The sequence below is a fragment of the Dreissena polymorpha genome, chromosome 12 (assembly GCF_020536995.1).
Source record: "Dreissena polymorpha isolate Duluth1 chromosome 12, UMN_Dpol_1.0, whole genome shotgun sequence".
In the NCBI taxonomy this organism is placed as follows: Eukaryota; Metazoa; Mollusca; class Bivalvia; order Myida; family Dreissenidae; genus Dreissena; species Dreissena polymorpha.
The window spans coordinates 33,658,616-33,672,943 of NC_068366.1; the positions used below are offsets into that span (position 1 = coordinate 33,658,616).

Consider the following 14,328-nt stretch of genomic DNA (forward strand, 5'->3'; position numbering starts at 1 on the left):
AATAAGTGATTCATATGGAAAGTTGAATGCTTTTACTGGAATAACTATTTAAGCCTCGCGACGATAATCAGTTTATACCAACCATACGCGGAAAAATAATACCATGTAGTGATTAAGTTGTTTATAGAAGGTCGATCAACACACTGAACGAAGATTTCAGAAACCCACTCGTCGCTTTAGAGAGTCGTTTTGCACGTGAAAATGGCGACTGCACAGCCGCCGGAGAGTGGTGAGGCTACGGCACTTCCGGAAGAATACCTTTCGCTACCACTAAGGGCGCTGCGGATGTCTGCGCGCCGGAAGTTTGCAAAGTTCCTGGATCTAGAGGGAACCCTTATTGTCGCAATGCACAATGGTCTTGAGATTGACATTGAGAACGGTTTCAGCGGAATGGCAGAGTTGGCAGGTTTCGATTATCACGATATCATGAACTTCAAGGTATGTTCGATTGTCCGTGTGCTCGAAATACATGTTTATTTCACACATTTAAGTAAAGGTTCTTTATAAACGGGAATATGAAGAAAACCGGCCCTTTTAACTTTTTTGGAATGGGTGTATGGAGAGCGGGTCAAACTTAGAAGGATGCAGCAATATATGGTCCTGCACGTGTATGTCTCAACTGTCTCAACTGCGTGTTGATGGGGTTTATTTGGCAGAAGAAATATAAGTAGAGTATATTAGTTCTGAATTAGTACATATACATGTACATGTTTCTTTTAAAAAGACGTTTTTGTGAGATATTTTTTATTTCATATGCATGTTACGGACATCTTAGTTAATTAACTACGTTTATGTATGAACTACAGGTAAAACAAGATGCTGCGAACAAAATAAACGCTGATGCCAGCGGTGAAAGCCGTTTTAGTATCGATTTATTGGCTCTTACAAATAAGTATAAAAGAATGGCGATGTCAAGGTCAAAATGAGGTCAGGTGATGTGTTGTCGCAAGTGTTCCATCCATTCGTGTTTCAAAGCTTTGTACCAAGCGGTGTTGATAAAAGACAAAACTCGTAATTTTTGGTTAACGACGAATGTGTGGTTTCTGAATTATTCTAAGTCCAAAATTCAGTCAACGTCAATGTCTAAAAGAGGTCTTGCGAAATAGGTATTTTGAGAATGCTCAAATATAGCATCCAGGAAAGTATCAAAGCCTTGTGGATAGGGGGTTATGGTGTTAACCGTACAGTGACATCTAGAGTAAATCTCTTACGGACGAACGGACAGACGGACGGAATAACGGAGATGTCAATCGCTTAATGCCTTACGGCATCAGCAGATGCATAGTGACATAAAAACCTACGACTATTAATCACAGCTAGCACAAAATGTTCATAGAAAAGACATAACATAATATGAGCCTCATTTTGGGAAAACTGGTCTTAATGCTTGTGCAATGCGCACAGGCTTATCAGAGAGGATACTTTCCGCTTCAATGGTATTTTTCGCTTAAGGAAATGTCGTCTTGGCCAAAATATAGTTAATGCGGAAAGTGTCATCCCTCATTAGTCAGTGCATTCTGCAAAGGCTTATCTGGTACGACACTTTATGCGCATGCATTAAGCCCCGTTTTCCCAGAACGATGCTCATTTAGTAGTGGTACATGATATAGGATCAATAGCAAGTGAACTCGTTCGGGTTGAAAAAATTGATTTACGCATAACAGAGCAAACATACGCATTTACAAAGTTATTCCTTGACAACGACAAACAATTTTTATATTTTATGAATATTCGGAAACTACCCTATGCGGGTACCTCGTCGTGCTGTCAAACGGCGCATTAAATTGAATAACACGTGTACATGTGGGTATTAATATCAAGAACGTAAAACATATATTTTCTGATACAGGTACGAGTGGTCACAATTTTTTGTATTGTCTAAATGTTTTGCTTTGTCAATATTCAGGAGTGGCCGAGCACTACATTTATCTAGCGTTCTAACGGTTAAGATATCAGTTGGTTTATTTAGGGGCATTTCCCGCTCTGGTCTGCTATCGACCTATTCTTATCGATTTCACTCACGCTATAAATTTCTGCTTCACAAATATAAACTGTTCGAATTATTCTGTTGAGACATATGTATACAAGATACTCATAAATATTAACGTCGTTGACAGCTTTGCAGTGAAAAGTATATGACATTAGGAACTATAAATGCCACTAGTATTAATTTCGTTATAACAAAACTGTACGTGTCATATGTAAATATATACACAGTATAGTCGCGGGGACTTTTTGTATTACAAGTCATATTTACCCTCGCATTCACGGTTACTCAGTTACCCTGAATGACTGTAACTCTATGACTGTGACTCGGTGACTGTAGCTGGGTATGTCATCGCGTATGAGCATACAATAACTCATTACCTTATTGAAGATTCAGCAATCGAACACGACAAACGAATGTATACAAATGGCGGCTACACGTCTTCTGGTTCAGCTAAAATTCAAAGTAATAATATCAATTATAGATAGAGATTTGATTTAGATTTGAACACTTGATTTCCCATTATTGGATGCATGCTTTATGTAAAAGTTCAATTTTATGTCCCCCACCACTATAGGACATATTGTTTTTGCCCTGTCTGTTGGTTGGTTGGTCTATTGGTTTGCGCCAATTTTAACATTTTGCAATGACTTTTGCTATATTTAATATAGCAACTTGATATTTGGCATGCATGTGTATCTCATGGAGCTGCACATTTTGAGTGGTGAAAAGTCAAGGTCAAGGTCATCCTTCAAGGTCAAAGGTCAAATATATAGTTTCAAAGCGGCGCAAAAGGGGACATAGTGTTTCTGACAAACACATATCTTGTTTTGAATTTGCAATCAGCATAATTAAATAACAAAATATTACAACCGCGTTATCTTTTCAGATCTGACATGTAACGTTTGCTTGTGACACCAGTGGCTACAATTGACAAATAATGGAGGTCAGGGTGTTTGGTTATTAACTCTGACGGCTAAATGATAGCAAATAAGCACTCAGACAAAGAAATGTTTCTTCTTTCAGAGATCCTCGAGTCCAACTATGCAGTTTCTTGAGGCATGGACCGACAACGCAACGATAGGAAACCTCTGGAAGTTTCTGATCACCCTGGAACGTTATGACGTCATTTCGGACTGTCGGCGATGTATACGTAAGTATCTCGAGAAATGTACAGTAACTCTCAAACGTCCATGACGTCATTAAGGACTGTCGACGAAGTATACATTTACTTAATTAAGTACCTCTGCACGTTTCTGATCTCTATAGAACGTTATGAAGCCATTATGCACTAGTGCGCGAGTAGATGTAAGTAAAGTAGGAAATTACCAGTAACGCTGGTTGTTGTTGTCATGTCATTACGGACTGTCGACTATGTATACATAAGAATCCCGAGAAGCTTTCAGTCGTGCTATAATGTGATGACCTCATCAAAATCTGTCGGCTAGCTTATTGTAAGTACTTCCGCCGATTGTTTTAAAAACAAAGAACACAATTTACGTTGTTAAGCGACTCATAAAGAACGGAGTAAAACTATTCTGAAAGCAGCATAGTACAATTAAGTTCTCGATAGCAATTTTAAATATAGTTGTCAGATTAGATAGAAGTACAAAGATGTTTCTTTAACATGGATGGCCCCGGCTTGCCGCAAATGTACCTGTACATGGTTTTAGGTATAAACTTTATTAATTAATCGTGTGGAAACGAATGGTCTAGCGACTGACCGCCCGACCAACCGAAAACCAGATGCAATGAAAATACCCCCACTTCTTCAAAACGGGCAAACCAATTTAGTGTATAAATTTGTTGACTGCACTGTTACACTAAAAGTCCATGAATAATAATAAATATAATGCAAGCATTTGATGTCGAGACTTTCAATAAAAAATCATAAATTTGTCTAGTTTAAACTGAATACACTAAAACTCTATACACAAAACAATGAATGATAAAGGTGACGGCTTTACAGAGAAAAAATTAAGGAAATATTCTTCAATTGATTGTTTGTTTGTCGATTTATTAACAATTATTTTGGAAATAAACCGATTAAACCCACTTTTGACTGACACAAACGTCGTTAATTGAGCCGCGTCGTGCGAAAATGGTTGTTACGCTGCATGGACGCAGTTACGCAGTGTGGTCGGAAACTACCCTTCAGGAGGATTCGAGGTCGTAGTAACGCACAGCGTAGCTCCTGCTTAGACTTTGCGAATGCGCAGGCGGGTCTGTAGCTACGATGGTCGCATAAAGTATAAGACCCATTTACGCTTTTGCGGGTCAATTATTTAAAAAATACCGATTCTCACATTATGCCAAAAAGTAAATGTTACTATGCTAAGCTGTAGATTGGTACTTTTGTTAATTGTTATTATTCAACGCGATATTTGTTCTTTACTATATAAAGATCACAAAGTTGCGTGATAATAAGCAAGTATAGTTAGTCATTCATGGTCACAAACACTAGCTACTTTTGTTTATAGTAATCACTATTCAAGAGAAGCTCATTGAAAGTAAGTATGCGGTAATGGGATGTTTAACTTCCGGGTTTACGATTTTGCAACGCATTCCATAAAAGGCCATTCATGTTGGGAAATATAGCCGAACATGGACAAGAAGTCACATCCTGCTGAAAGTGAAAGTGTGCCTTTATATAGAAAAAAACAAGCGTTTAAAGCCAGGTAAAAAAAATATTCATTTAAACAGTATATACATACCTAGGGTATACTTGCACTTAAAGGGGCCTTTTCACGTTTTGGTAAATTGACAAAATTAAAAAAAATGTGGTTTCAGATTCGCAAATTTTCGTATTAGTTATGATATTTGTGAGGAAATAATAATACTGAACATTTACAATGCTTTAAAATATCCATTATATGCATCTTTTGACGATTTGAAAATCTGAGGATTGCTTACATAAAACAGGAGATTGCCAACCAATATTGTCCCCTACCGGTGAAACTCCACCATTGTCAGATTTTTGTTGTAGCCATAGCAACCAGAATTCTTGACGTAGGAACAAAATGAAATGACGTGCATAATCTCCTTATTGCCATCTATCCATGTTTCAAGTTTCATGAAAAAAATATGAAAAACTTTTAAAGTTATAGCAGGATCCAGAAAAGTGTGACAGACAGACTGACAAACTGACTGACTGACAGACTGACTGACAGACTGACTGACGGACAGAGCGCAAACCATAACCGGTAGGGGACAATAAAAAATACATCCCCTCATACTCATAGCATGAGCACGGATGACCGAGTGGTCTAAGCGGAAAACTTTTCATTCCAGGACTCCAGAGGTAGGTGGTTTTAGCCCAGTTGAGGGTTACTTTTTTTCTTTTTTTAATTGTATTCTTGTTTTTTTTACTGGAGATTTTTAGGTCCAATGTGTAAATTTATCAATATAAACCATTTAATAACAAATTTCAATACATGCCAAAATCTGTGAAAAGGCCCCTTTAAAGTATTAATTAAGTATTAATAAAGTATTAATATTAAAGTACTAATGCAAATAGCTTTTGCATGTTTAAGTGTGCGCTATTAAAAGTGCACATAAGTGTACGTTTGCAAGTATGTATTTATTTGGTAAACATACGTTTGGTGTGTTCAAATGTTTATATGCGTGCGTTCGTTTGCGGCTCAATATGCGTGCAATCATTTGAGAACTAATACAATTTCTATCATTTGAAAGTTAATATAAATGCGATTATTTGATGCTTAATATAAGTGGGATCATTTGAGAGTTAATATAAGTGTGATTATTTGAGAACTAATATAAGTGCGATCATTTGAGAGTTAATATAAGTGCGAGCATTTGAGAGTTTATATATAAGTGTGATCATTTGAGAGTTAATATAAGTGCGACCATTTGAGAGTTAATATAAGTGCGATCATTTGAGAGTTAATCAAAGTGTGATCATTTGAGAGCTTATAAAAGTGTGATCATTTGAGAGTTAATAAAAGTGTGATCATTCGAGAGTTAATGTAAGTGCGACCATTTATAATAATACAAGTGTGATTATTTAAGAGTTTATATCAGTGCGATCATTTCAGAGCTTATACGCGTATGAATATTTGAGAGATAACATGCGTAAGATCATTTTAGTGCTTATATAAGTGCGATCATTTGAGAGTTTATGCGCGGTCATATGGTAGTTTATCATATCATATGCGTGTGAACATTTAAGAGATAATAAATATGCGAGCGATCAATTGGGAGTCAATATTAGTTCGATCATTTGAAAATAAATACGTGTGCGATAATTTCATAATTAATATCACTTCGATCACCGAGAGTTGATGTGTTTGCGATAATTGGAGTTAATATAAGCGAGCATTGCATAGTTATATGCTTGCGATCATGTCAGTTAAGTGATTTATTGTAAGTGCGATCTTTTGATACTTAATATGTATGATCATTTGAGTTGATGTGTGTTTGATCGTTAGATAGTTAAAAAGCTTGCGTTCTTTTGGGAATAAATATGTTACAACATGTGAGTCAAAAATAATTGTTGATCGACTGATATTAAGTTATGACTATTAAGTACAAAGTCCAAAGTCAAAATACTGAAATGTAATTGTATGAAAGAATATTTTACACGCCGTTCGACATCGTGTACATTTTGTGACGTGAGATACATCTAATATCAGGCGCATCGGGCGGGGGCATGATTTATAATGGCATAGGTCAACTATTTTTTTTTAACTTATATGTTTCAGTTAATGACTGCAAGGTGTATCATCAGGCCCTACAAGACGCGCTAGAAGCAGAGAGGTTCCAGATAGATAGAATACAGGATCCCACAGGTCAGTCAAGGCGTCAGTTAGGTACTTTCGGCGCGCCGTGATAGCACCAGTTGCGGGTTCCGTGTTGCGTTTATAAACAATATGGCAAACAATTTTTAAAAAATGCCCCAACGTTTCTGTAAACGATATTTTCCTATCGTTTTTTATTATTTTTGGTCATAATGTTATTTTTCGCGTTCAAAATTGTCAGTAAAAAAATGACTTTAATCAAAATAACACTTTTAAAGCATTTTTGGACAATTAAGCAACACTGATAAAATGTTCCAAGTATTTAAACAAAACTGGTGTACATTATACTTTGATTTTATTTCAGTGACCAATTCGGACATGATAGTGGACGAAACTAAATATGCTACCAGAGATGACGGTATGTAGCAATAAACTACAATTATAGTGAGTTAGTCAATAACTGAGTGTGAGTAACAGTATGCTCAGTGAGTCAATGAGAGTGATTTTAATTAGCAAGAAATCTAGTGATTGAGTTTAAGTCAGTGTGAGTGCAGTAATTGATTTTGAGTGCATTGAGTGACTTTGGGTTCAGTACATGAGCGTGAGTTGAGTGCAACATTGTAAGTGCAATGCACAAGTTTAAGTTGAGTTCGTGAGTGTGAATTCCGTGAGTGTTAGAGTTAAGTGCATGAGTGTGAGTTCAGTGAGTGTGAGTTAAGTGCATGAGTGTGAATTCAGTGATAAGTGTGAGTTCAATGCATGAATGTGATTTCGATGCATAAGTTTGAGTTCAGTGCATTAGTGTGAGTTCAGTGCATGAGTGTGAATTGAGTTCATGAGTGTGAGTTCGGGAAATGGATGTAAGTTCGGTGCATGAGTGTTAATTGAGTGCATGAGTTTGAGTTCGGTGCATGATAGTGAGTTCCATAAGCGTGAGTTACGTGCATGATATGAGTTACGTGCATAAATGTGAGTTACGTGCATGAGTGTGAATTATGTGAGTTTGAGTTAAGTAAACGAGTGTAAGTTCCGTGAGCGTGAGGTTTGTGCATGAGTGTGAGTTCAGTCCATGAATGTGAGTTCAGTGCATGAGTGTACCTTCGGTGCATGGGTGCGAGTTCCGTGAGTGTGAGTTCAATTCATGAGCATGAGTTCAGTGCATTAGTGTGGGTTCCGTGAGTGTGAGTTAAATGCATGAGTGTGAGTTCCGTGAGTGTGAATTTCGTGTGAGTTTCGTGACCGTGAGTTCAGTGCATAAATGTGAATTCAGTTCATGAATGTGAATTCAGTTCATGAGTGTGAGTTCAGAGCATGAGTGTAAGTTCGTTGCGTTAGTGTGAATTCAGTGCATGAATGTGAATTCAGTGCACGAGTATGAGTTCAGTGAATGAGTGTGAGTTTATTGCATAAGTGTGATAACATTGCCTTAGTTTGAGAATATTGCATGAGAGTGAATTCAGTGAGTGAAAGTGAGTTCATTGAATTAATGTTAAATCAGTGGTTGAATGTGAGTGTAAGTTTAACTAATAAGTGAGTTCAGAAGATAAATGTGATTTCCGTGAGTAAGTGTAATTTCAGGGATCGAATACCAGTACAGATAATAAGTGGGAGTTAGCGCTTAAGTTCGAGTGTAGTGAACGTTTATAACATGAATGCGTGTGAATTCAGTGAGTGTGAGTCAAATGATGGAGCGATCGTACATTTAAAGAGTGTGATTACAGTTAGATTGAGTTCAGTGATTTAGTGTTATTTCGGTGAGTCCGCGTATGAACAGTGGATGAGTGTGTGTTAAGTAATTGTGTGCGATGTCATTGAGTGAATGTGAATTAAATAAGTGCCAGTTCACTGATTCAGAGAGTGATTTCAATATCATTGAGTAGGCATGAGATAACTAGATGTCAGTGAGTTTGTTGATGTGTATACAGTGAACGAGTGATCGAATCGTTTCAGTAAGTATTTATAAAAACTGCTCCCTACCTTTCCAGTGATATCCGGCACGCGAACAAAGTACGATGCGTTTCTGTGTTACACACAGGAGGAAGCTGACATCAAGTTTGTCAAAAATATTATTCGGGTACTGGAAGTGGAAAGGGGTCTAAAACTCTTCGTTCCGGGCCGCGACGACCTGCCGGGAGCCGCTCAAAACTCGGTCTCCGCATACTTGATCGAGAGGAGGTTCACTTGCAAACTTATTTACTTTGTAAATGCAAAGAAACAACAAAAATAATATTTTGCAATAAGTTATATGTATTAACTCGATGTGGAGACTTAAAGCGACCATACGCTTAACTAGTTTTACACCGTAGAAACGCATATTGGTCTTATGTTTTCAAAGCTGTTCAACTACTTAAAGATTTAAGTTCATGTCGCATCCTGCTAATATTTAAATATATTTGAAAAAAGAGTAACTCGAGATTTCTCCCAATTAAAAAAATACTATAAACAACTCTATACATGCATTAACATATTGGAACTAATAATATTTAATATTGACGCGCTGTGTGTTTTTTAGGTGCAAACGTGTCGTAATCCTGATTTCCCGAGCGTTCTTACAGAGCTCTGCGTGTGACTTCCAAGTGCGCTTTGCGCAGGCGCTATCGCCAGGTACGACTACTGTTGGTTTAGTTTACAAAACGCTTTCAATTGTTTAATCCGACATTCAATACACAGGTGGAAGTAACGTACCCAGGATAGTATTTTTCATATATATATTTTTTAGGAGCCCAATATATTCAAATAAATATATAACATCATGTTTAATGAGAAAAAAATTGACAAAGAGCCGTGAAAAAAAATCCCCACCCTCTGATATTGGAATCATAACAAGGTCATTAACTAGAATTTATCATAGACCTGTCTTCGCGGGCCGCAAAAATGTCAAAAGTAGCTTTAATCAAAAGCATCCATTGATCCTCCTATGGGCAATTGGACACAACCTTTCAAAAAAAGTTCACTTTAAAAAAATCTGTCCAGCCGTTAACTCACAGTCGGTCGAAAACCGAGCAATATTTCGAGTCCGTTTGTCAACCCGAATAAATCTTCTACAGACTTTCAAACAATATTTTTGAGTGTTTGCCCCTTAATCGATAGCTCGCGTCCTATTCCTTTGAAACAACGAAGCGTGTCAAATAATGCATGCATATGCAACCACTTACCCCTAAAAACTTATTCCAAAATGTTATATTTTCTTTGCAACAACTGTTATAACTCTAAATTTGATTTACTTGAAAACGAAAGTAGCCATCGCTCTTGAACCCGGCTTAGCAGTGAATTACACTGACAGAGCCAGGCACATAAATATCCAATCAACAACAACAACGATGTTTTAATAAATGTAGATAAATGAAAACAAGAAATATCTTTAAAAAAGATATACGGCGTTGATAGTTCAATGAATGAGATCAAGGATAGCGAATGTCTTTTTTCTGTGCAGTTCTTAGCTGCATCACACGCAGTACGGGATGTTACGCGGAGTTTTCGCGGCTTATTTTACATTTTTACATATTGCTGGTCATAAACCTATAGAAACAAAACAGAAAACCAAAAGAAGAATGGAAGTGAAATTAAATCATACGAGTCAACCGGCCACACGAGAAGTATCCGTATTTATAGGCGCGTTCTTCGAACAAACCTGTTTTAGTGGTTTGATTCGATTATTAACAGTATCGATAATCATCGCGCTCATGCTTAATACATTGGTCAATATGGTGGAATAATTATTGTTAAATTAATCAAAAATAATATTTATCATTGTTTTGTTGAAAACACATTAAGAATCTACATATTTCTGGTCTAAAGAAAATTCCAGGTCACCTAGTTCACGGATAGCGTATTTATTATATAACTATTATTTTACTGGCCGCGAACTCCGGAGATGACCTGTATATAAATTCTGACATTCATACACTGGCCGCGTTGTAGCGGATCCGTGGTCTAGTGGTAACACTGGCTTCACAATCCAGAGATCGCTGGTTCGATCCCCCGCTGCACCTAACCTACTAACTCGTCTTTCGCATGAGACGTTAAACCGAGGTGCAGTGTACTAGGTGCTATACACCGGGCACTAAAAGACCCAGGGTCACCTCTGGAACGGGGTGTCTCCTGTATCTTGCACTATCCCCCGTAACCAACTAACAAGTCTTTCTAGGGGCGATGGCCAAATGGGAGACAATCCCGGTGCACTCGATAAAAAACAAAAACAACAACAACACTGGCCGCGAATTGACCCGGGTTGAAATGCAATGTATTAAAGTGAGGCCTCGCTTCCACTGCTCTTTATACTTTTACATGTTAACATGTTGACAAGAATATGGAAGTAAGTTCTAAATATGAGAACATAGCCTTTAAATATAAACGCGTTGCGCTGGTAATTCTCTGAAAATAAAAGGTGTACGCACAAACTGTATTTATGTCGAGAATTGAGTGTAAAACTGTTCTATCTATTAAGCCTTTTCATTAGAAATAAAATTGTTTCATGCAGTAAAACAGTGTTACAAAGACGCGGATATGTTTCCAATGTTCTGGTGGAATACTCAAATCAGCCAATGGAATAAATGAAGTGTATTCATTCGTACCTAGCCGCGGGAAATTTTATTTGAATTTTATTGGACACTTACAAAGGTCAGGAGAGGTGACAAGCTGGCTTAATTCAGCTTACGCCGAAAAACTTATCATTCTGATTGTATTGGAATAAGTTTTTAGGGGTAAGTGGTTGCATGTGCATGCATTATTTGACACGCCTCGTTGTTTTAAAGGAATAGGACGCGAGCTATCGATTAAGGGGCAAAAACTCAAAAATATTGTTTGAAAGTCTGTAGAAGATTTATTCGGCTTGACAAACGGACTCGAAATATTGCTCGGTTTTCGACCGACTGTGAGTTAACGGCTGGACAGATTTTTTTTAAGTGAACTTTTTTTGAAAGGTTGTCCAATTGCCCATAGGAGGATCAATGGATGCTTTTGATTAAAGCTACTTTTGACATTTTTGCGGCCCGCGAAGACAGGTCTATGATAAATTCTAGTTAATGACCTTGTTATGATTCCAATATCAGAGGGTGGGGATTTTTTTTCACGGCTCTTTGTCAATTTTTTTCTCACTAAACATGATTTTATGTATTTATTTGAATATATTGGGCTCTTAAAAAAATAAATAACAAAAAAATACTATCCAGGGTACGTTACTTCCACCTGTGATTCAATATATAAAAGTGATATCTTTCACAAAATATGCACGCAACGTGCTGTACCAAGTCCCTAAACTTCAGTGTATACGGCGGATTGAAATCGCACCCACGTTTGTTCATGTTTTTTACAACTTATATGTCTAAAAAGACTAAATATATAAATAAACTTGGTGCTACTGACGGAGTTTAACATGAACTGTACACAGCAAAAATCTAAAAAACAGCATATGTTCAACTCGCTGTTAAAATACATTCTCCACACAGTTTATGCTCTCTTGATATAAAATTGCATGTACAGCTCCGTCCGTTTATATTATATTATATTATGAAATTTTGTAACATCTAAATAATGTGATCAGTCATATGTGCCTCCGTAGCTCAGTGGATAAGGCGCTTGCGTTAAAATCCAGAAGTCCCTGATTCGATCCCGGGTCGGGGCATACACGTGCCAGTCATGTTTCAGCGGAATGTTGACTGACAAATAAAGGCTTAGTTCGGCATTAAGACATGTTTGTTTGCTTTTTATAACATTTTTATACTATTCTACTAGAACTTCGTTGTTAAAAAAAACAACACGTAGTAACTGATTAATGCAAATACGCATAGTCATAGCAAATAATACTTGCATATGAGCTGTAGTCTGAGACAACGGGACTAAATGCGTGTGAGTAAATGTTATCCCAGATAAGCCTCTGCATTCCGAACAGGCTAACGAAGGTGAAATTTTCCGTCTATATTGGATTTTCATTAAGAAAAAATACTTCATTTAAGCGAAAAATACCATAAACGCGGAAAGTGTCGTCCCTGATAAGCCTGTGCGGCATGCACAGACTACTCTGAGACGACACTTTGCGCAAATGAAGTAAGCCCATTTTCCCAGAACGAGGTTCATATAACAGCCAGGTTTAACATTTCAGGCGTCAGAAGCAAACGTCTGATACCAATCATCCTAGAAAAGGGGGTACTAGTTCCCAGAATTCTCCGCTTTCTAGCCGCCTGCGATTTCACAAAGACAGATATGATCGATTGGATCTGGGACCGCCTGGAGTCGGCCATAAAAGCGCCCATGGGACCGGAAACGTTCTTCGCACCGGAAGACGAGGAGAATCCATTCCGTCCTGATTTGAACATTAATTTTACTCATTGGCGTCCACTGGACGAGATTCGAACGATTCCATCGGTGTCCAACATCGATGAGGGATCGGACACAGATGTTAAACAGCAACCGCAAACGCCGCCAATGACCCCTGCTGATCACAACGTGGCCACTGAGTCGTCATGGTCTTCTTCCACTCAGAGTCAACAAAGTATCACGGACAACCGGAATACAAGCAGTTCTTCTTCTTCCGGCTCTAGACCGCCAACGCCACAAAAGAAGTTGACCAAGAAAAAAGGCATGTTCCGAAACCCTTTTAAAGCAAGAAAAAAACAGGAATCCACTAGCAGGGAGCCGGAATCAGCGTCCATGGATGGGTGTGTGTCGATGGGCCAAGATGCCCTGCAATGCATGTCCGGATCGAGCATGGCGCGGGAGCCAGGCGAGAACTCGTACTACTTTTCCAGAGAGAGCAACAGCAGGGCCGCGATGTCGATGAGATCGAGCTTAAGTGACAATGAAATGCAGCGTGATCCGGTGGAGTCGTCGTATTATTCCGCCATGGACCACGATTCCGAGCAGTATGTGTTTGTTTAAGCTTCGGCGTGTTGTCTGTTTTAGTACTGACAGGACTACTTCCATAATACGCCGCGAACTTTTGCCAAGACATTTTAATATTGCAGATTGTTAAAAAGGCCGCGATGCGGTGCATTTATATCTAAGATTTCAAGTTGATTTTATTCTGCGGTATGATATCGTTAGCAACACGACAGTCAAGCGTAGCGTAGTTTGGAATGGTATCGTGAGCAGTTTAATTTACAACAATCAACGATCACATGTTTCAACAGACTTGTGCATTCATAATATGTTATGTGTACAATAGAAAATGTACAAACTTTGTTATGCACAAACTATTTTATGTATTGGTTGGGAGACAGGTTCTTATAGTCGATTATAGTGGTTGTTAATTATTAAACATGTTTGACAATATCTAGTACACTATTACAGGGCACTTAAGTTTTCATTGTATATGTTTGTCGTTAATTAAAAGTTTTTCACAATAAACGTACGTGTTTTATTTACTCAAAATATGCGTGTTTAAAACCGACAATATTGTCGCAATATCTTGAGAAAAAAAACGTAAAAGATGCAACGTTTATAGTGTGCAACAAGAGGAAACAAAAAACCCTTTTTACCAGTATCTCTCCGAGACTCCGGAAATCAATTATTATTTGAACCAAGTGGTAGGAACTAGCATGATCTTTCGGCCCAAGGCTTATTCGGCATAGGCCTAAAACCTGGGTC

At 37.9% G+C, this 14,328-nt stretch overlaps 1 protein-coding gene across 1 annotated transcript; it reads left to right on the top strand.

Annotated features, from left to right (window-relative positions):
• The first annotated feature begins 22 nt into the window (after positions 1-22).
• LOC127853689 (myeloid differentiation primary response protein MyD88-like) lies at positions 23-14,088 on the top strand. The gene is made up of 7 exons (XM_052388405.1): positions 23-438; positions 3,014-3,140; positions 6,709-6,795; positions 7,109-7,162; positions 8,730-8,919; positions 9,257-9,348; positions 12,845-14,088. Exons 1-7 carry the CDS (start codon positions 202-204, stop codon positions 13,618-13,620), a joined length of 1,563 nt encoding a protein of 520 aa, XP_052244365.1. The 5' UTR covers positions 23-201; the 3' UTR covers positions 13,621-14,088.
• The last annotated feature ends 240 nt before the right edge of the window (positions 14,089-14,328 follow it).

What these genes read in the sequence shown, in the direction of transcription:
- LOC127853689 (XM_052388405.1), top strand. Translation starts at nt 202, where the DNA reads ATGGCGACTGCACAGCCGCCGGAGAGTGGTGAGGCTACGGCACTTCCG. An exon ending in TAGAATACAGGATCCCACAG is followed by an intron (nt 6,796 to 7,108) that starts GTCAGTCAAGGC and finishes ATTTTATTTCAG; the next exon opens with TGACCAATTCGGACATGATA. An exon ending in ATATGCTACCAGAGATGACG is followed by an intron (nt 7,163 to 8,729) that starts GTATGTAGCAAT and finishes CTACCTTTCCAG; the next exon opens with TGATATCCGGCACGCGAACA.